At 38.0% G+C, this 22,469-nt stretch overlaps 1 protein-coding gene across 1 annotated transcript in view; it reads left to right on the forward strand.

Annotated features, from left to right (window-relative positions):
* Positions 1–18,840: 18,840 nt before the first annotated feature.
* LOC107160228 (solute carrier family 22 member 19-like) overlaps positions 18,841–22,469 on the forward strand; it is a 31,371-nt gene continuing 27,742 nt past the window's right edge. Inside the window, exons 1-4 of the mRNA XM_015506879.2 lie at positions 18,841–19,414; positions 20,025–20,128; positions 21,523–21,677; positions 21,777–21,973. Coding sequence (XP_015362365.2) covers positions 19,013–19,414; positions 20,025–20,128; positions 21,523–21,677; positions 21,777–21,973 — 858 coding nt within the window. The 5' untranslated portion in view covers positions 18,841–19,012. The remainder of the gene's footprint in view (positions 19,415–20,024; positions 20,129–21,522; positions 21,678–21,776; positions 21,974–22,469) is intronic.

Genomic DNA, 22,469 nt, shown 5'->3' on the forward strand with positions numbered 1-22,469 from the left:
GCCGGGCCAGGCGGGGACCCTTCTCGCTGCCCCGGGCCGCCGGGGGCCGCTTGCAGAGCCGGTTGGGCGGTGGCTGCGGGATTGGACCTCTGCGCCCGCGTGGCCGGCCAAGATTCACTTGTCTGGGGCCAACTGTCACCTCTAATATAACTTACTACTTCCTGGCAGGTCTCCTTTCAGCGGAATTTTGCTAGAAGTTCCTCAGTAGGTAGAATGTAGCTGTTTTAATGGGTGTTTCTGATCCGGTTAATGTGGAGATACTGAAAGTGCTGCTTCCTTGCCGGCCGCCATGTTGGATCCCCAGGCAATCTCTCCTATATATTTATATTGCTCTAGTATAATTACAAAATCTCTCTGATCAGCTGCAGAACTGTGCTGGTAGCCACACCCACTAAATAGATAGCGAGTAAGGTTTTCCAAGATGGATTCAGTCTGTTTCCCACTTAGGGTGTTTGGTGAGGTGGGGGATGCTCATGTGACCTTGTACTGTGTTCAGTGCTCTGTCTGGTGACCCACAAGCAAAGCCTCTGCTGCGCGGGGCGCCTTCTGTCTGCACCGACTGCACCGCCCACCGTGCAGGACCACCTTCCATCTGCTTGATATGTTTTTTATATTTTATTTGCCAGAATTTTATTGAGAATTTTGCTTTTATGTTCATTAAAGATATTGGTCTGAAGTTTTCATTCTTTGATGTGTCTTTGCCTGGTTTTGGGATCAGGATGATATTGGCCTCATAGAATGACTTTGGAATTCCTGCCTCTTTTTCTATTTACTGAAATAAATTGAAGAGTATTGGTATTAGTTTTTCCTTAAAGGTCTTGTTGAACTTGGCTGTGTATCCATCTGGTCCTGGGCTTTTCTTCGTTGGTAAGCTTCTTATGGCTTCTTCTATTTCCTCACTTGATATTGGTCTGTTTAAATTGTGTATATCTTTGTGACTCCATCTGGGCAAATCATATGACTTAAGAAATACTTCAATACCTTCAATGTCTTCTATTTTATTGGAGTATAAGATTTCAAAATAATTTCTAATTATCATCTGTGTTTCTATAGTGTCTGTTGTGATATTATCTTTTTCATAATGTATCCTGGTAATTTGAGTTCTCTCTCTTATTTTCTTTGTTAGTGTGGCTAAGGGTCTGTCAATTTTATTTATTTTTTTCAAAGTACCAAATTTTAGTTTTGTCATTTTTTTCAATTGTTTCTTTTGTTTCAATTTCATTGATTTCAGCTCTGATTTTAATTATTTCCTGCTTTTTACTGCATTTGCTGCTGATTTATTCTTTTTCTAGGGCTTTGAGATGTAGTTTGAGGTCATTTATTTGTTGACTTTTTCTTCTTTTAAGGAACGAACTCCATGCAATGAATTTTCTTCTTAGTACTGCTTTCATAGTGTCCCAGAGATTTCAATATGTTGTGTCTATGTTCTCATTTACCTCTAAAAATTTTTAAATTTGCTCCTTGATGTCTTTTGTAAGCCATTGTTCATTCAGTATCATATCGTTTAGTCTCTAGGTGATGGATAAATTTTTATTTTTTATGTTGTCATTGATTTACAATTTCATTCCATTATGATCTGATGAAATGCATGGTAGTACCTCTACTTCTTTGTGTTTGCTAAGAGTTGCTTTGTGGCATAGTATATGGTCTACTTTAGAGGAGAATCCATGTCTTGCTGAGAAGAAAAGTGTATCTGCTTGATGCAGGTTGAAATATTCTATATATGTCAGTTAAATCTAAGTTATTGATTATATTATTGAGTTTTATAGTTTTTTTTATTCAACTTTTGTTTGGAAGATCTATTCAGTGGTGAGAATGGTGTGTTAAAGTCACCCAAAATTATTGTGCTGTGGTCAATTTGACTCTTGAACATGAGAAGAGTTTGTATGATGAACATAGCTGCACCATTTTTTTGGGTTTTCTAGCTATAAATTCTTTTAATTTTTGCTTATCATGGAAGGTTTTTATTTTATCTTCAAATCTAAAGCTTAATTTTGCTGGATACAAGATTCTTGGTTGTAACCCATTATCTTTCAGAGTTTGATATATGTTCTTTTAGGATCTTCTAGCTTTCAGTCTGTGTTGAAAAATCTGCCATTATCCTAATTGGTTTACCCTTATATGTCATCTGTTTCCTTTCTCTTGTGGCTTTTAAAATTCTCTCCTTCTTCTGTATGTTGGGCACTTTATTATCATGTGCCTTGGTGTGGATTTGTGGTGATTTTATACATTCAGCATCCTGTAGGCTTCTTGAATTTGGATTTCCAATTCATTTTTCATGTTTTGAAAGTTTTCTGATATTATTTCATTGAATAGTTTGTTCATTAATTTGGTTTGGACCTCTATGCCTTCCTCTATCCCAATAACTCTTAAATTTGGTCTTTTTATGCTATTCCATATTTCTTGAATGTTCTTCTCATGGTTTCTTACCATTTTCACTGTGTGGTCTATGTTCTTTTCAAGATGATATATTTTACCTTTATTGTCTGATGTCCTATCTTCCAAGTAGTCTACTATTTTGGTGATGCTTTCATTTGAGTTTTTAATTTGGTTTATTATTTCTTTAATTTCAAGGATTTCCGTTTTTTTTTAGAACCTCTAGCTCCCTGTTGAGGTGATCTTTTGCTGCCTGTATTTGTTTACATATCCTGAAATATTTCTCTGTCATTGTTTTCCTGCTGTATCTGCCAATGCTTCTAATGATGTGTTGTCTTGATTTGTTTGTAGTACTTTTCTTCTCTTATCTTTTCATGTTGCTCATGTGTCTTCCTTTCCAGTTCTGTGGATCTGGTGTGTTATTGTTTTTACCCTATAGATTTGTAGTGCTCTTGTAGGGTTCCAAGATCTCTACTTGTAGGGAAGGACAATGTTAACAGATCTCAATATCAACAATACATCACCTATGAACAAATTGTTGTTATTAAGACATTAACAGTTTAGTTTCAATGTCCATAAATGTTGGATTCAATTATTATTTAAAACATAATCAGTAATTTCATAAAAAGGTTTCCAGTTTCCAGTGGTGAAAAATGAACTGGGGGTCAGGCATAGGATGATATGCTGTGGGGGAAAGATGTGAGGGTATAGATTTAATATATCTTAGGAAATGTGAAGGAGAAATCTAATAAAGAGGGTTAGTAACAGGGGAATAGACAGGAAGTAATTTAGGGTAGACAAGTACGTGGGAAGACAGTAGAGTACATAAAACAAACACACATATGCATTTAGAAAAATACAGGATGTAAAAACTAAAATTTTGAGGATAAAAAAAGAAAGAGAAAAAAAGCTAAAGAAAGAAGGAAAGAAAAAAATAGAGAAGAAAAAGAAAAAATGGGTTTATGCAACTCCTCTATATTATATTATATTATTGAGGTGACTCAGTCCTTAAAGTGCTATCTCATGCAATGCTATCTCATTAGTTTTACATATGTTGGAGATGTGAGGCCCAGAGGATTGAAGGATAGAAGTGAAAGAAGAAGAAGAAAAAAAAATAGTCTTAGAGATCTATTTCTTTCCTGCTTCTCTTCTCATTCAGTAGGTGGGGTTGTCTGTTTTAAGGTAGTGTCTCTACCCTCAGGATGGTGTAAATAATGAGGGTGAGAATACTGAACCTGGTGTAGAGTGTCTGGAAGCAGGGAGTGCTGCCCACCAGTCCCAGCAGGAAAATTGAACCTCATGAGTCTCTTTTTCTGACAACTCAACTGACTTGAGCCCCCTGTATCATCTTCCTCTGTTGCCTGGAGGTTTCCCAGATCCTGGTCTCTTTGTTATGCTCCAGACTTTTTCTCTCTTATCAGATCCCAACTGCAGGACCTCTCACCCCCAGGCTCACACCAGGTGGGCGGACCCTGGTTGCACTGTACTCTTGTCCAACTGAGAGCTGTTTATATGTTGGGTGGTCACTGTGCCGAGTTATTGCCACTGGGGAGGAGAGGGTAGTTGGAAACCAGGTACTTGCTCAAATAAAGATTTGATCTGATAGCCATGCACACCAAAAAATGGCAAGGAAGCTTTTCCAAGATGGAGTCAGTCTGCTTCCAGCACTGGGGAGTCTGGTGAGGTTGGGGGAGCTGGGTGATGGCCTTGTGCTGTGGATATGTTGCAGCCGAGTGACCTGTGTGGGAGCAGAGTGCAGTCTGGAGTTCTGCAGAGGTGCTGATAGGTGATTATGCTAAGCTGCTTGTGAACCATGCATGAGCTAGAACTGTGGGCTTTGGATCTGGAGTCCGGAGACCTACTTGAATGCAGAGGCTCTGATTTCTGCATGGGTAGTCAGAGCGCTGGTGATTTCTGTGAAAATCCACTGTATAGGGGTGTTCTCACACTCTCTGAGATGTTGTATTCCGTCTAAGTGAGACCTTGTGGAGAAGCTGCCTACCTGTTTTCTTGGTTTGTTGCCACAGAGCAGCCATAAACAGGACCTCCTCTATTCTGCCATCTTGGATCTCCATCTTAACAAGTCTTAACCCTGGCCTCCTTTAACTGTGACCAGCTGCAGTAAGCCTGGGACTATGATGAGGGGCAGTGGCCACAGGCCCATGGTGGTGGCTAGCATAGCATCTCAGGAGCTGCCTGCCCTCTGACTCTCGCTCATCTCCTAGATTGCATTTCTTTACAGGCTACAAGATATTTATAATCCTTTTTCTCAACTTTTACATTTCCAGTAATTAAAGCATAAGGAGATTGAACACAGGCCCACAAGCCATAGCAGGAGCCCTCTTTGAAATTCCTCCCTACAAAGTTAGGCATAGGGCTATCTGTATAATGTCAAAAATCTGAGGCTGCAATTAAGCACCAAAGATCTTTTTGGATACTGCCTTTGCTGGAGGTTAGACTATTACCAACAAAACCTCCAAAGGTCATGGCATCCTTACACAATTGTCTTTTGTCAATTCTTGGAGACCAGTCAAAAATATATCCACTATTTCTAGAAAGTTTATATTGTACTGGAAAAACATTTGTACATTTCATAAATTTAGGAAAAGTGCCAAATTCTCTTGAAGAATAATTAGGACAATAAGATATTGGTGGATGTTCTGAGGAAATGACTGGCTGGTTATGAGAAAGTCCCATTTTAATAACTGTTTGGACATATGGCTTTGAGTCCCAGGGGCCACTATAATTGGCTGGTCTAGTTCCTCCATATTCTGTCTTTTCCTTGACATCCATCATGCTTATAATTGGACCAACATATAGGCAGATGGCCACTGAATTATTAAATCCAGTATAATTAAATCCAGTCACATGGATGAGTGTAATATGAATATCTGTAAAATGACCTATCATAAGAGTATCATTAATAAGTACTAGAATGGATTCTCCAGTCCACACTGCTGGGTGTACTAAAGGTGGATCTGGAAAATATGTCCAATAAGTTTCTCCATGGACCCCACTTACCTGATAGATCAACAGAGCTAACATGGTCACAAACATTGTGGCTGAAGACTTAGTTTCTCCTTGTTGTTGAACCATCTGTTCAGCTTTTAGCATTAGATTCTTTAGTTGTTTCCATGACGGTACTTTTGACATTAGGTCTCTTTGGGCCTTCTTCATCCTTTTCCTCCTTTCAAGCTTCCTCTTCCTAATGGGGGTTATGGCTGACATCTCTGGATCTATCTTTAGTCATCTGAATTCTGGTTCTAGGTCTTCCATGTCTGATGGCATGTTCAGGTACCCAAATAGGAGGAAAGTCACCTTCTGGGAAAAGAAAAGAATGACCTCTACCCCACATTATCACCAGATATGGTCCTTTCCATTGTCCTGTTTGTAAATTGTTCCACCAAACTTGGCCCAAGGGACCTGTTGCAGTGGAATACACGTGTCTCTTAGCTGCAGTGTGACCTCAGAGTCACAATTTAAAAACGTTGAAAACAAAAAAGTGTGATTAAGGTTATTTCATGGAGTCTTATTCCCCCTTTTTGTTTTTGTTAGTGTAGCTTAATAGATGAGCTCATTCCGCAATGGCTTGACCTTGAGGATTATAAGGAATACCTGTTTTATGATCAATACAAAATTGATGGCAAAACTGCTGAAAAGATAAACTAGTATAAGCCGGAGCAGTATAAGCTGTACTAGTATAAGTATACTATTATAAGCTTATTAGTATAAGTATACTAGTATAAGCTATCCTTTACTTTAATCTGTAAAGAACATCCTAATGCTGCAAGAGCAGCTAGAAAATGAGAAATAACATGTTGAGTATTTTCTTTTACACAGGCAATGGCAAGACTAAATCTAGAATAAATATCAACCATGACATGAACATAACAACGTTTGCTAAATTTCATCCATTTGCCATAATGGATTTGGTCCTAAACACAGGGATTAACCCCAGTTGGTGAAGATGGAATATGTATAACACATTGTGGACATTGATAAACAATTTGACAAGCTTGTTCTTTAGTAATATCAATTTTTGTTTTTATGTAAACTAGAAGCATTCTGATGATGTGAAGAATGTGAGGCTTTTTGCATAATCATATAAAGACATTTGTTGACAAACAGCAGCAAGTTTATCAATTTTATCATTACCTGATGCTAAATGACATGGAAGATTAGAATGTGCCCTTATATGGCCTATGAAACATGGGTGGTGACATATTTGAATTGTCTTTTGTAAAATATTAAACAAATTGAATAACTCTTGTGATATTCCAAAAATCTCAATATTTTTGTGTAACTACAACTGCATATAAACTATCAGAATAAATATTGATTGGCTTATTAGCAAAATGAATTAAAGCTCAAAAGAGAGCTTGAAGTTCTGCTTGTTGTGCAGAAGTATATGATGTTTGTATTATCTCCATATGAGCATGGCTATGGAAACCTGCTTTTCCTGAACTTGAGCCATTACTATATGTTGCTCCAACTATTGGCTGAGAATGTACAATTTTGGGAAAAAAATAAATGTAGTTACAAGAGCAAGCTGAATAATTTTACCATGAGGCTAATGGCTTTTTATATGAGGAAATTGGCCTAGAAAACAGCAGAGAAAATTTGTGATAAATGGGCTACCTCCACAAATGTAGCAGGGCAACTGGAGGTGGGGCCAGCCCCAGCCCTGCCAACAGTAGTGGTATTACAGTTCACTCCAGAGGAGCAGCCATTGTCGCCAGGTCATCTGTTATTCACTCTAGCCCAGCCTCCTTATGCAGGCTCAACCTTATGATTTATCCAGGACAAGTTCAGTTCAGAAACCAGGAGCTTGGAGCACTGTCTGGCATCAGAATTCATACTGACTCCAGAGATGGGTCCACAGATAGTTGCTACAGGAACTTATGGGCCACTGACACTGCTACAGTGGCAAAAGCTTTTTGTCAGGTTTTGGAAGATTGCCAAAGCCAACCATGCTGTTGAGTAGAAAAAGAAGTAATAATAATATTAGGCTCTGACCCAACTAATTGTAAAACTCGTGTTCTTAAGTTAATAATTAGCTGAGCAAGAAAGTCACAGAATGGAGTCAATGACTTTTGAGAAGAATGAGCTAGGTGAAGCCATTCAATAATTCCCAATGATCGCTATTGCTCCTATAGAGGTATGAAGAGTGGGAAATGTTAATAAAGATGTAGGCTCTTGTGGATTAATTCTAATAAGCTGTGTGGTCTTAATGGAAGATTTAACTTTTGTTAAGGCAGTCCTTGCTTGTGCTATAAGTTGAAAGATGGATCTGGAGAAGGATCTCCCTGTAAAATTTGAAATAAAGGACTCGAATCTGCAGTAGTTAGTTTTAAACTTGGTCACAGCCAATTAACATCACCTAGTAACTTTTGAAAGTCATTTAGAGTATGTAAACCATCAACTCTTATTTGTAGATTTTGTGGATGAGTTGTGTGTTCTAAGTATTAAATTACCTAAGTATTGAAAAGGAGAAGACTTTTATACCTTTTCAGGTAAACCCATTGTAGTAAGTGAAGTTTCTAATTGAGCAAAAGTTTTCAAAAGCACATCTGAAGTAGCATGAGCCAAAGAATACCATCCATGAAATGGATTATATATGCATCAGGGAATCGTTTTCGTATAGTAGCAATAGCCTGCACTACAAAATTTTAGCACAATGTTGGACTGTTGGTCATTCCTTGCAGTAACACTTTCCAGCAAAATCATTTAACTAGCTCTTTAAAATTTATAGCTGGGATTCTAAAAGCAAATCTCTTATTATCATCTTGATGTGATGGTATAGTGCAAAAACAATCTTTAAAATCTAGCACTATTAATTGATAATCAAAAAGGATGACTGTAGGAGAAGGAAGCCCAGGCTGTAAGGCTCCCATTGGTTCCATAGTATGATTATTCACTCTAAGATCTTGCAGTAATCTCCATTTGTGAGATTTTTTTCTTAACCACAAAAATTGGAGTATTCCAAGGACTAAGAGTAGGAACTATATGACCAGACTGTAGCTGTTCTTCAAATAAAATATTGGCTATTTGGAGTTTTTCCCCTGTAAGATGCCACTGTTCAACCCAGACAGGGTCATCAGATGATTAATTTTCTCTGCTGTTTCCTGGGTCAATGTCCCCATTAAAATTTTTAATTGGGAGAATTAGATAAATTGTCTTCATTGGGAAGATTGAGTCATAGGTAAATACCCTTCTTGTTGATTTCCTTTTAATTATTTAGTGGCAATAGATCCTTGATTAAGCATTTGAGGTGACACCATGAAGATAGGAGTTATTAATAATACTCTTAGGCCACTCAAAATATCTTGCACCCATAAAATTTACTGGCAAATATCAAGGACATAAGGTTTAAAGGGTCATGTATTGCCATCCTTATCTTCCCATTGGAGGTATTAGGTATTCTGAACAGGCTGAGAGATCTGTCCAATCCCTTCTAGAATGGCAGGTGCAGTATGCAAAGGCCAATTTTGGGGCCAACATTTTCTAGAGATGACTGATCTGTCTGTTCCTGTATCTATTAGGCCCTTAAAATTTTTTATAGTTAATTTTATGATCCAATAAAGGGCACTTTTGCTTAACTAATTGAGCCCAGTAGGCTCTGTCTGGGAACCCAGAAGTCTGAATTTCACTGAGGCCAACTATTAAATCTTTCCCTGTGGAGAAGCAAAGCAAGAAAATTATCTTTGCAACTATATCTTTTGAAGAAAGCTGAATAATGGAATTTGTTTGAACTGTAATCTTAATTTCCCCATTAAAATTTACATCAAAAACACATAATACCTGAATTCTCTTTCCAGTTAGATTGCTTCTTCCCAATATTAAATCCATCATATCTGGTGGCAGTGGTCCATAAGTTCCTGTAGCAACTATCTGTGGACCCATCTCTGGAGTCAGTATGAATTCTGATGCCAGACAGTGCTCCAAGCTCCTGGTTTCTGAACTGAACTTGTCCTGGATAAATCATAAGGTTGAGCCTGCATAAGGAGGCTGGGCTAGAGTGAATAACAGATGACCTGGAGACAATGGCTGCTCCTATGGAGGGAATTGTAATATCCCTACTGTTGGCAGGGCTAGGGCTGGCCCCACCTCCAACATTATATAAGTGGAGGTAGCCCGTTTATGACATGTTGGGTGCTGCATTCCCGTGCCTCATGGTTGCCCCTCCCATGGTGCAGGCAGAAACCTGGCACATTTCTTTGTCTTTGTGAAAGTTTGCAATCTCTTGCCATGTGCCCTACTTTTCCATAGTTAAAACACTGCCTTTGGTAGTGACTCTCCTTTGATGGAATTTGCAGAGCCTGTTTTAATTCGGTGGCCATAGCCAGACCTTATAAATGCATCAGCACAAAGGGGACATAATCTGACACCATTTCTTTCTTACAATGTGGTTGAATCACTTCTTGGCAAACTTTATTAACATTTCAAAAGCTAGCTGTTTAATATCTCAGAGGCATCTGGATCTCCTGTCACACAGTTTGCGTCTTTGTACAGACATCCCACAAAGTCTGAAAAGTTCTCCTCTGGTCCCTGTTGGATTTGACTGAAATCTAGGGATTTTTCTCATTTATTAGGCAATTCTCTCCACATATTTTTGGCACATGTACTAATCTGATTATAAGCTTGAGAATCATAATTTAACTGTTGTTCCAAATTAGTAAATTGTCCCATTCCAGCCAATACATGTACTGTGGGAGACCATCCTTGCATGTGATTGAGTTTCCTCCCCAGCTGGATGTGAGGCTCTCAATCACTTTTTAATGTGGCAAAGAGCTTTCCCCACCCTTCTTGGGTTTGAGGGCTTGTCCATGTGGAGACCTGTCTCACCACTGCCCCCGAAGATCCAATCATCGCACCTGACCTTGCCATACTGCCCCCTTTGACCTTCTTTGGATGGGATTTTCCCCAGAATTTTTTGTTCCCCAATAAAAGTCCTCTCCCTAGCGTGCTTACTCTCTCTTGCTAGCCTCTTCAGTAAAACCTCACTGCCCACCCCCCCCGGGGGGGGGGGAGTTTGAAGCTGAGGGTTTGAGGAGCTGTCCAGGAGCTGGTTTAAAGGTAAAATGGTGTCTGTGTCTTTAATTTAAACTCCTTGAGGATTTTCCCATGTGACTGAACCATTCCTGTCTGCATTGGCAGTGGACTAAAATGTACTGTAATATAATTCCATGCCTTCCATTAGTTTCTGCCCACTTGGAGCAGAAATCCATCCAATTAGATCTTCACAGGAAGTAATTGCCTCCCGAAACATGCTTTTGCTAGTATGATCCAGTCATAAGGCGTTAGAGCTTCACTACATATAGATTCTATCAGGCTTTGAACAAAAGGTAAGTTTGGGCCATATGTGGATGGAGCAAGCAAATTTTAATTCTTTTAGTGTTTTAAAAGAAATGGCAGTATGAACTTGTACTCGTTGGTTTTCCTCATGTATCTGCTCAAAAACTGGAAATAATTTAAATCCTGAGATATCTTCTCCCTCCTGTAATGTGATTTTGAGTTGGAGTGGGGAGGGGTGTGTGGGAGACACGGTGAAGAGTGCAAGCCTTGACCTTCCTTAAGGGGAGGGTGGACTGCTGGATCAGCACCATTTAAATGCAAGTTACAGAGGTCTGCTTCCAATTTAAGCTCTTCCTCTGACTGAGAATTCTCCTCTGAGTCCCCCAGTGTGGCCCTTCCCCCATATTCCTTTATCTCTCTTCCTAATGAAATTTGATATGGGCTGTTTTCCTGACTTTTGAGCACCATGAACAACAAATTGCACTCTGGCTGTGCCCACAGACTATTTACCTGTTTTGGGTTTGCTGTGAATGGAACATGCTTTGATTTGGACCTAAGACTCTCTCTCTGACTTTCTGGAGTTATAAATGGTGCACAAATTTGTTCTGCCCTTAAGTTTTCTCTCTGTCTTTGGTTAGAGTTTGCATTAGGTTACCTGTAGACAAAGAAGTCCTAGTAGCTGGGCAAGTTTGTTTGCTAGGTCATGACTTTAAACTGCATCTCTAACACCTGTAAGTAAATCTCCTGCAGACCATCGACCAATATCTTGGTCCATGGTCTGCAGGATAAACACATCTCTATTGCAGTCCAAATTTTTATCTATAGTTTTGATTGTACTTCTGGGCAGGTCAGCTGAAACACATCCTGTATGTAGCTCTCTGCCAAGTTTTTCCCAAGTATGAAAATCAAGTGATTCCTCTTCAAAGAACCACGGGCATATTTCCCTAATTGAAGAACTGAGTGAGCTGGGCTCTTTTTACATCATTTCCCTTTTGTTTTATTATTGTCTTCAGAATTGCAAAATAAATATCTTTCTCTGAAGACAGTGTTCCCCAGGCTTAACATTCCATGATGAAAAATTTTCCTCTCTCCCCTTTCTCTCAATATACTAATCCACAATATGCCAATCCACCAACACATTTTTCCTGCCAGAGAGGGCCAAACAACCACTAGTTACCATTCAATTCCACACGATGAGGATCTCTGTTCCAGGTGCCCGTTCCCACCCATGTCTCTTGTGTGTGGTGGGAATGGGGTTCCACTTAGTGGAATGGGGGTGGCTGAGAAATAAAAGCTTAGAGAAATAAAATGGTGGCAAAACCACAGAACACAGAAAATAATTTCAAAGGCAGGACAGGCAAGCTGATGGGATGGAGACAAAATGGAGCCCATGCCTGCTTTATTTATATCAGAAAACAGCAAAGAGAGGCTAGAGAATGTTCTTCTCCCCAAAAAAGGTTAAAGATGAGCTGTTCAGTTCCTAACAGGTTATGCCCACCTCTGGAGCTACTATGAGGAACCTTCCTAGCAGAATGGAGAGAACAGTTCTATGTATTGGGCAATCTATTGCCATGGGAAAGTCATGGATAGTTCGCAATGCCAGGCCTAACTCTCCCTGGCTTCATGTCGAGTGAAGATTCTCATGTATTTCACAGATGGTTTCTTGCAGGCATGGCAGAGGAAATAGATCACTGGGGGTTTGTCCTTGGGTATTAATATGGTTTGGATCTGAAATATTTCCCTTATGGCCTACATGTTAAAATTATGGTCCCCAATTTTTCAAGTATCAGAGGTTGGGCTTATTGTAAATAATTGAATCACGATGGCTCTATTTTCATTCATGGATTCATAACTTGAATAGATTATTAGGTGATAACTGTAGACACGTGGGACATGACTGGAGGAGACAGTTCACTGGGTGCATGCCTTTGGGGACTATATCTTCTCCCTGGCTTCTCTATCCCCCCTCCCTTTCTCCTGGATGCCATGTGCCAAGCTTCTTTCTTCTGACTTGCCCTTATTCTAGGAAGCTTCTGCCTTGGAACAAGCTTACCATAAAAGGAAACTTTGACCCAATATAAGATTTTCATCCTGAAAGTTTTTTTGTATCAGGTATTTTCATTATAGCAACAAAAAAGCTGACTAACAGTTTCTCCTAAACCAGAATTATGAGGAGAACATCAAACTTAATATAGCATAGAAAGATGATGAGTAACAATTACAGACTTGAGGTCACCTTCAGTAATAGGGATCAGTAGTTCATTACAAAAATTCCTCTTAGAAGTTTTCTCTGAAGGACCCATTCCTTTAATTCATTGATACTTCTATACAAAGAAAATGCACATGTGGAGCACAAGGGGTAAACCATATGGGGTCAATAAAGCACTACCTTCATACCCCCAACTGCTAAGAATGGACTTGCCCCACCCTTCTCTCTGCCTTCTTGTCCTACCATGTACTTTCTTTCTCTGGTATGTGGTCTCATTATGATGCCATCTGCATGAGGGAACAAAACCAGAGGGACATTCACCAGATTTTGAATCATACAGTTAGGATTCTCATCCTCCAAAGCCATGAGATAATAAACATTTTTTTCTTATATGTTATACAGTCTCAGGCATTTTGTTATAGCAACAGAAAAGAACTAATACAATTTCATGGCCCAAGGCCCTAACTATACACCATCAACTTAACAGGCAAGATACTCCAAAGAATTTTACCTCCCACAAATCTAAGAAGACTGTCCTCCATTTGGAATGGGAAAGGTTTGAGAATCCCAAAGCATTGAGTCAACACTTTTCTACACAAAACTAGAATCTGAATATCAATTCTTCATTTTGGGCTGAAATCATATCAGGTCAGAAAATACTATAAGTTTCATCCTGATTTTATCATGGTGATGAAGATATGTTTGATAGATAGAATAAGCTGATTTTGTTGGACTAGGGATTATTTAATTTTTGAGTGAATAAAATAATTAATTATATATATAATTGGAGTGTGTAAAATTATCTGTATGTGTAGTGAACTTGGCTTTTGATATGGACATAGGCAAAGAACATGTATGTAAAAATTAAGGGTTACTTCATTGTGTCTTTACATCTTTAATAAACCAGTGTCCTACCTGAGATGAGTTTATATCCTCCAATACATACCTGTGTGTTGAAAATATGGGAGGCTATGACTTCCCTTTGGGACATTGCAAGTTCTTGGTCATGGGCTTCTTAACAGAAAAAAAAAAAAAAACAGATCCCGTGATGAGCCATTCTCATCTTATAACTTCTCCTGAACTCTAGATAATTTCATATTCTCTTACATTTCTGGAAAATGGCCCAGGCCATGGCAATAAGACCAACAAAATTGAAGTCTGAATTTGTGGTAAGGCCAAGGCCCTTTAGGCTGTGGGGCAGTTATACAGACAAATTAAGAGCATCCATACCATAGGAGCACACATACCTGACCATTATATCAGGAAATACCTAAAGAAGCAATTGATTGTTTTCTCCTGAGGTTTATTCTGTGTTGATTTAAGGACAAGAAATGGGCACAAACTTATAGAAACAAACTTTAACAGGGGAAAATTTTAAGCACCCTGTGCATTTATAGTGCACAATCCAAGCTGCTTCCATAAATTCTGTGATGCTGTGTGGGCTGGTGCTGAACCAGTGACTTTCACATGAGCTCTTGCTTTTTCCACTTCCTCAAGTTGCATTGTCAGGTTGGGTATCAGAGATCATCTATTTTTTGGGTAGGAGTGAGTAGATTCTTTAAGGGTCCTTATTGATTCTTTTATTGATTCATTTGGTTTTCATAGGTATGTTGTTTAATTTTCATGTATTTGTACAGTTTCTAAATCTTTTCTGTGTGATTGTTAAAAACATTTTAAACTTTGAGTTGTAATTGTTCAGATTTTTGGGATACAGTGTGGTATTCCAATACATGCTTGTTATTGATTTGTAATTTCATTCTATTGAGGTCAGAGAAGATATATGATAACATTTTCTAAAATCCTCTTTGTGACTTAACATAGAGTTTATCCCAAAGAATTTTCCATGCACTTATGAGAAGAACACATATTCTGCTTTTTTTTAAAATTAAATGTTCTGTAGATTCTGTTAGGTCCATTTGGCCTTTAGTATAGTATAATTCCTAAGTCTCTACAATGATATTTTTGTCTGGAAAATCTATTGGTGAAACTGGGGTACTGGAATCCCCAACTATGAATGTATTGATGTCTACCCTTCCTTCTAGATTTAATAATGTTAGTTTTATATAATTGGGTGTTCTGTCATTCAATGCATATATATTTACAATTGTTATTTTTGCTTATGGAATTTACCACTGTACCATTATATAGCCACTTGTCCTTTGTCTCTTTTTACAATTTTTGACTTAAGGTCTACTTTATCTGATACATGTAAACTCACTGTTGGTTTGTATTAGCCTCTATGTGTCTTTACCAGTGAGGTGAGTTAATTGTAGGTAGTGAATCATTAGGTCATGTTTTTATTAATTCACATTTAATACAGCTAGTTTAAATATTTTAATTGGGGATATTAATCTATTTATTTTCAAGATTATTACTGACAGGAAAGGACTTTGTGATTTTGGTGATTTTTCTTTTCTGGTTGTTGTGGTGGTTGTTTTATTATTATTATTTTTAATTCTTTGTTCTGTCTTCCTCTCTTATTGTTCAATTTTGTGATTTGGTAGGTTTTTGTATTGATATTGCCTGATTTTTTCTGTTTCTCTTTTGAGTTTCTGTTTTTCTGAATTATACTTTTGCATGTTCATGATGATGGCTATTATCCTTTGTCTCTTGATGTTGGATTTTTTGAAGCATTTCTTCTAAGGCAGTCTGGTGGTGAGTCGATCCCTCAGCTTTTGCTTGTGCTGTAAAGTCCTTATATATCCTTCATTCTGGAAGTCAGCTTTGCTGTGTATAGTTTTCTGTTAAGAAGTGTTTTGTTTTTGAGGATTTTCAATATATCATGACATTCTTTTCTGATATGTAAGGTCTTTTCCAAGAAATGTGCTAGTCTAATGGGGATTCCCTTATGTGTGCTGTTTTCTCATTTGAGTTTTTAATTTGGTTTATTAAAAGGATACACATAGAAAAAGAAGAACTCAAATTGAGACTATATGCTGATGACATGATTCTATACCTAGAAGACCCTAAAAGTTTCATCAGAAAACTTCTAGAACTAGTAAATAAATTCAGCAAAGTAACAGGATATAAAATCAACAACATAAATCAAAGGCATTTTTGTATATTAGTGACAAATCTTCTGAAAGGGAAATGAGGAAAACTGCCCCTTTTACAATAGCCTCAAAAAGAAATAAAATACTTGGAAATCAACTTAATAAAAGAGGTAAAAGATCTATATAATGAAAATTATAGAATCCTAAAGAAAGAAGTCAAAGAAGACCTTAGAAGATGGAAAGATGTACCTTGCTCTTGGATAGGCAGAATTAATATTAAAATGACCATACTAAAACAAGCACTACACAGATTTAATGCAAACTTATCAAAATCCCAAATGGCATACCTCATAGAAATAGAAAAAGCTGTCATGAAGTTTATCTGGAAAAATAAGAGACCCAGAAGAGTGAAAGCAATTCTTAGCAGGAAGAGTGAAACAGGTGGCATCACTATATCAGACCTTAAACTATACTACAGACAATATTAATGTAAACAGCATGGTACTGGCACCAAAACGGACTGGTAGACCAATGGTAGAGAACAGAGGACACAGAGACTAACCCATAAAATTACAATTATCTTATATCAGACAAGGGCGCCAAAAACATGCATTGGAGAAAAAGACAGCCTCTTCAACAAATGGTGCTGGGAAAACTGGAGATCCATATGCAACAAAATGAAATTAAACCCCTATCTCTCAGCATACACAAAACTCAACTCAAAATGGATCAAGGACTTAGGAATAAAATCAGAGACCCTGCATCTAATAGAAGAAAAAGTGGGCCCTAAATTCAATGTAGGATTAGGCCCCAACTTCCTTAATAAGACTCCTCTAGTGCAAAAATTAAAACCAAGAATCAATAAATGGGATGGACTCAAATTAAAAAGTTTCTTCTCAGAAAAAGCAACAATCTGTGAGGTGAATAGAGAGCCTACATCTTGGGAGCAAATATTTACTCCCCACACATCAGATAGAGCACTAATCTCTAGGTTATATAAATAACTCAAAAATCTGACCACCAAAAAGACAAATAACCCAATCAATAAATGGGGGCCAAGGACCTGAAGAGACACTTCTCAGAAGATGAGGTACAATCAGTTAACAAACACATGAAAAAATGTTCATAATCACTTGCAATTAGAGAAATGCAAATCAAAACCACTCTAAGATTTCATCTCACTCCAGTCAGAATGGCAGCTATTATGAAGACAAATAACAATAAGTGTTGGTGAAGATGTGGGGGAAAAGGCACACTCATACATTGCTGGTGGGGCTGCAAATTGGTGCAGCCAATATGGAAAGAAGTATGGAGATTTCTTGGAAAATTGGATGGAACCACCATTTGACCCATCTATCCCTCTCCTTGGTCTATACCCAAAGGACCTAAAAACAGCATACTACAGGGATACAGCCACATCAATGTTTATAGCAGCACAATTCACAACAGCTAAGCTGTGGAACCAACCTAGATGCCCTTCCATAGATGAATGGATTAAAAAATGTTGCAAATATACATAATGAAATATTACTCAGCAATAAAAGAGAATAAAATCATGCCATATGCAGGTAAATGGATGGATTTAGAGAGGATAATTTTAAGTGAACTCAGAGAATCCCAAAATAACAAATGCCAAATGTTTTCTCTGATGCAAGGAGACTGATTCATAGAGGAGTAGGGAGGGGGAGCATGGGAGGAATAGATGAACTCTAGATAGGGAAGAGGGTGGGAAGCAAGGGAGGGGGCATAGGGAATATGATGGGCATTATTATCCAAAGTACATGTATAGAGACACAAATTGGTGTGAATATACTTTCTTATACAACCAGAGATATGAAAAATTGTGCTGTATATGTGTACTATGAATTGTAATGCATTCCACTGTCATATATAAGTAAAAAACAATTTAAAAATAAATAAAAATAAAAACAAATAAAATAAAGGTATTGTGTCCATCACAACTAAAAAAATTTAACAAACTCAGATATAATGGTTATGCAGTTTCCGGATATTTTATTTATCATATAAAAGCTTCAAAGAAATTAGTTAAAATGTGCTCAAATAACATGCTTAAGGAATAAAAGTAAGATAGTGACTTATGAAAATTCCTGTAAAGATGTAGGTATTCTAAAATATAGCCATATGAAAATTTGGGAGTTGAAATAGAAAATAACTGCTGCATAAATTGATTAAAGTTCACAGCAGCACATTTGATTTGGCTGAAAAAAGAATTGACTTATGTGAACATAGAATAATTCAGGTTATGAAACAGGAAGAATGGGAAAAAAGAATTAAATAAAAATGAATAGAGCAGATAAAACAGACACAGGCATCATCGTGGAAGAGACTGACAGTTGAATGCTTTCCATAAAGTCCAGGGTACAGGAATGTCAACTCTCATAACTTCTGTTTGAAAATGAATGCCCCCAGTGATCTGCTTCTTCCAGCCAAACCCTATCTGCTTAAGTTACCACCCAGTAGCCACTATTAATCCATCAAATGATTTAACTCACTGATTAGTTTTGAGCACTCATAAGCTAATCATAACCCCTCTGAACACTCCTGCGTTACCTAACATATGAATTTATCTTGCACCCAAACCACATCACCTTACTGCATTATTTTACTTGGGATGCTTTTCATGATCTCTGTCAATCAAGACTTAGTACTAAACAAACCAAAAATTTCCTCTCACCATCTCTCCTAGAAAAATCAAACACTTCAATGAGTATTGCAAACTACATGTTCTCTAAAAAAAATCACAAAGCATGTAGCAGAGTTACTCTGGTTTGTTTTCAGAGTATTTGCAGATCAATGTCCAATATTAACTGCAGTTCATTGCCCACAACAAGAACTTTCACAAAGTATATCATTAACAGATTTAACTAGAAGGCACCTCAGCAAAATCTCTCTTTCAGTGATTCAAAGAAAACAGCCACCCAAATAACCTGAGGATGACTCGGGGATATTAGCTTTGTGGAATTGCCTCAGAGGTGAAGAGGGGGCCATTAAGAAGGAAGTGAGGTCAGGGTCAACAGCCTTTGCTGTGTCACAGTGAGAGAGGATAAAACACTTTGTTCTTTGAACTCATCTAGATACAACCACTTTGCCTTCAGTTGGTGAGGGTCATTCAGCCACCATGGCCTTTCAGGACCTCCTGGATCAAGTTGGTGGTCTGGGGAGGTTCCAGATAATTCAGATGGCTTTTCTTCTTATCTACAATGCCATGGCACAGACTCATACTTTATTGGAGAATTTCACTGCAGTCATCCTTGGTCATCGCTGCTGGGTCCACATACTCGATAATGCCACTGTCTCTGACAATGACACTGGGACCCTCAGCCAAGAAGCCCTCCTGAGGATCTCCATCCCACTAGACTCAAACCTGAGACCAGACAAATGTCATCGCTTCATCCACCCACAATGGCAGCTCCTTCATATGAATGGAACCTTCTCAAACATGAGTGAGGTGGACACGGAGCCCTGCATGGATGGCTGGGTATATGACCGGAGCTCGTTCCTCTCCACCACCGTGACTGAGGTAAAAGGCTTAATTTTCCACTCATAAGTAATTGACCTGGGTGTGTGGAAACAATGAAAATAATGAACATGCTTTGAGCGTTTAATTGCTGTGTGGGTGTTGATTCTTCTTCTTTTTTTTTTTTTTTCAGAAACTGATTTTTTTATGCAATTCAGGGCACATACTTAGTGTAATGATAAAAAACAAATAGGAGCCTACTGTCATGGCACTTTGATTAAAGCAGGTAAGTCATGTGTCTTGTTAAAATTGTGATATTTAGCCAGTAACCCACTGTCTTGATTGTCAATTGGATATGGACGTGGGTTGATCAAAACCTGCATACCCAGACTGAACTCCTATCATATGAGAAGATTTGCAGTAAAAATTTCAGAGTCCTTGAATGATGGTGGACTGTGGCCAAATTAGAGGACTTCTTAGTTAAAAGTGATCATTAATGTAACCCACAGGTGTAAGATAGTCTTCCTAGATAAACATTTATTAAACTGAGGAATGGATGGTAGAATTCAAGTGTTTTTGAAAAGGGAAGCTGTTGAAGAAGAAAGGGACCTATTATTAAGAAAACTGCAGGTCTGTGAAGGTGTTTTTTTATGCTGGTTTCCTTGTCTTCCAGTGGGACCTGGTATGTGAATCGCAGTCACTGAATTCAGTGTCTAAGTTCTTCTTCATGGCTGGAATGTTGGTTGGAAACATTGTATATGGCACTTTGTCAGACAGGTGAGTGTCTCTGGTTCACAGATCTCTCTACCCCTGGGTACTATCATCAGCTTATGAATCATTTATGCATATGAAAAAATTATTACAAATTACACTGCCTGGGTGTACCTTTTTTCTCAGGGATCTACAAACAAATGTAAAATGTCACTCAGTGCGGTAAGTGCTGTTTTAAACAGACTGAATCCTGTGTGTAGGAAATCAGTATAAGATTTGGAGGTGCTTTACCAGAGAATTTGGAGAGAACATGCCACAACATGGGGTTTGAAAGATCACAAACAGTTAACAATGGGGACACAGAGGTGGATATGTTACCACATTGGATCCAACCTGCTTGAATATGCAGGTAGGAAAAAGACATTGTCAGTGTCACTCAGGGGCATCATGAAAATAAAATCTCAGTAGGTAAACTCAAAGGACTTCACTATGCTACATTATCCTAAAAATGTTTAAGAGTAAAAGAGTGAAGTCCCAATGAAGCAAGAAAAAGTGCTTTTTCACATAAAATGGATCTTCAATGGAATATTGGGTGATTTTTCTTCAGAATACATGGAAGCATCCCAACCTTTGCTTCTCAATAAGGGTCATTATAGTATGTTGCCTATGCATCTATAAATTCATGTTTTACAAAATGAGACAGTTGGGTTTATGGATCTTAATTTTCATGTAACATAAATGTGTTGTTTCCTTTTCTTCTTTTGTGTACTTACCACTCGGTTTTGGGGATACATACACATTCCTAATTGTACTTTTAGTTCACATTTCTAATTGCTACATAGTGCTCCACAGTAGAAATCCATAACAGTGTTCCTGAGCCACCTTTGGGAAATGGGCAACCAGATTACCACCCAATGCTCACCCTCCCAAACCTAAGAAAAGGTCAACTTTATATTCTCTTTGGCTGTGATAAATACATGTTATATTTTTACAAAAATATTTTGTTTCCCAAGGTCAACAAATCCAAACTCAGCAGATTGGGACTCTTACCCAACCCATCAGCAACGTTGATGTTCTGCTTCATAGCTGTTCCTATTACATCATGTTAGCCATAACCTGTGCAGTTCTAGAATCTCAAGGGCTGACTTTAATATTTTATACACAACGTTGACTCTCCACTATCATAAGTGTATGGCTCAGTGCAAGAAATATTTATGAGGTATTAATATTTCTAACACTGCAGCATGTCTTGTATAGCTTGAATTGGTGTTGAACTACTGGTAACAATTCAAGAAGTAGTTGTGAGGTCAAGCTATCTATTTTGAAAGAAGGAGAGTTGATTTGAGAATATCAGCTGTTGGTCCTTTATGGATATTTCATAGGTGTGAAGTGCTTTCTTTGTGCTAATTTTTACCACAGTTGTTATTGTTCCCACAATCTCATCTTACCCTTTTCCATAGATTTGGGAGGAGGTTACTTCTGACATGGTGTCTTCTCCAGCTGGCCGTTGCTGACACCTGTGCTACCTTTGCTCCCACCTTCCTGGTGTACTGTTCACTACGCTTCCTGGCTGGCATGTCCACCTCGACCATCCTGACAAATGCTATTCTTCTCAGTAAGTCAGCACTGACTCTTGGACATTTACTGAGATTTGACTTTGACCTTGATATTCTAGCTTTGCTTGAAGTAATTATTCAGTGATGTTTTCTTTCAGTTGTAGAATGGACAAGTCCCAAATACCAAGCTATGGGAACAACAATGGCAGTGTGTGCTACTAGTTTCGGGAATATCCTACTGGGAAGCCTGGCTTTTGCTATTCGAAACTGGCATACTCTTCAGCTGGTTCTGTCTATACCGATGTTCTTCTTTTTTATTTCCTCAAGGTATGAGCTCCCTTTTGTCTTTCTCTTCTAAAACCATGGTATGGTAATGTACATGGCATCAGGACATAAAAATTTATTTCTTCTTGGTTCTACATGAGGATGTGCTCTCAGAACAAGTGTCTTGGTACAATTTGAGAAGCAGAGCAAGTAGGATGATCAGATGAAATTGAGGACATTGAAAATCTTTCAATTCATGATAACTAGTACATATTTTTTGTGAAATATTATCCCAAGCTTTGCAAGTGATATACTGAAAATTATTCACTGTTCATGTGAATTTCTCTTTAACTGTTATATACTGTTTTTACTAATAGGTAAAATATAAGATATACTATTATATTTACATCATAGATAAGGAACAAATAATGTTTTAGGCATGGGATTCAGTTTTTAAAATATGATACACTATTTGGAATTTAAGTCAACTATGCTTACTCTAGTTATATTTACTAAAACAAGAACCACGAAAACAAAATAGCAATGAATCCTTACCTGAAGTTCTGAGTCTTTCAGCTTATCCTTGA

Source organism: Marmota marmota, unplaced genomic scaffold (assembly GCF_001458135.2).
Source record: "Marmota marmota marmota unplaced genomic scaffold, marMar, whole genome shotgun sequence".
Taxonomy (NCBI): domain Eukaryota; kingdom Metazoa; phylum Chordata; class Mammalia; order Rodentia; family Sciuridae; genus Marmota; species Marmota marmota.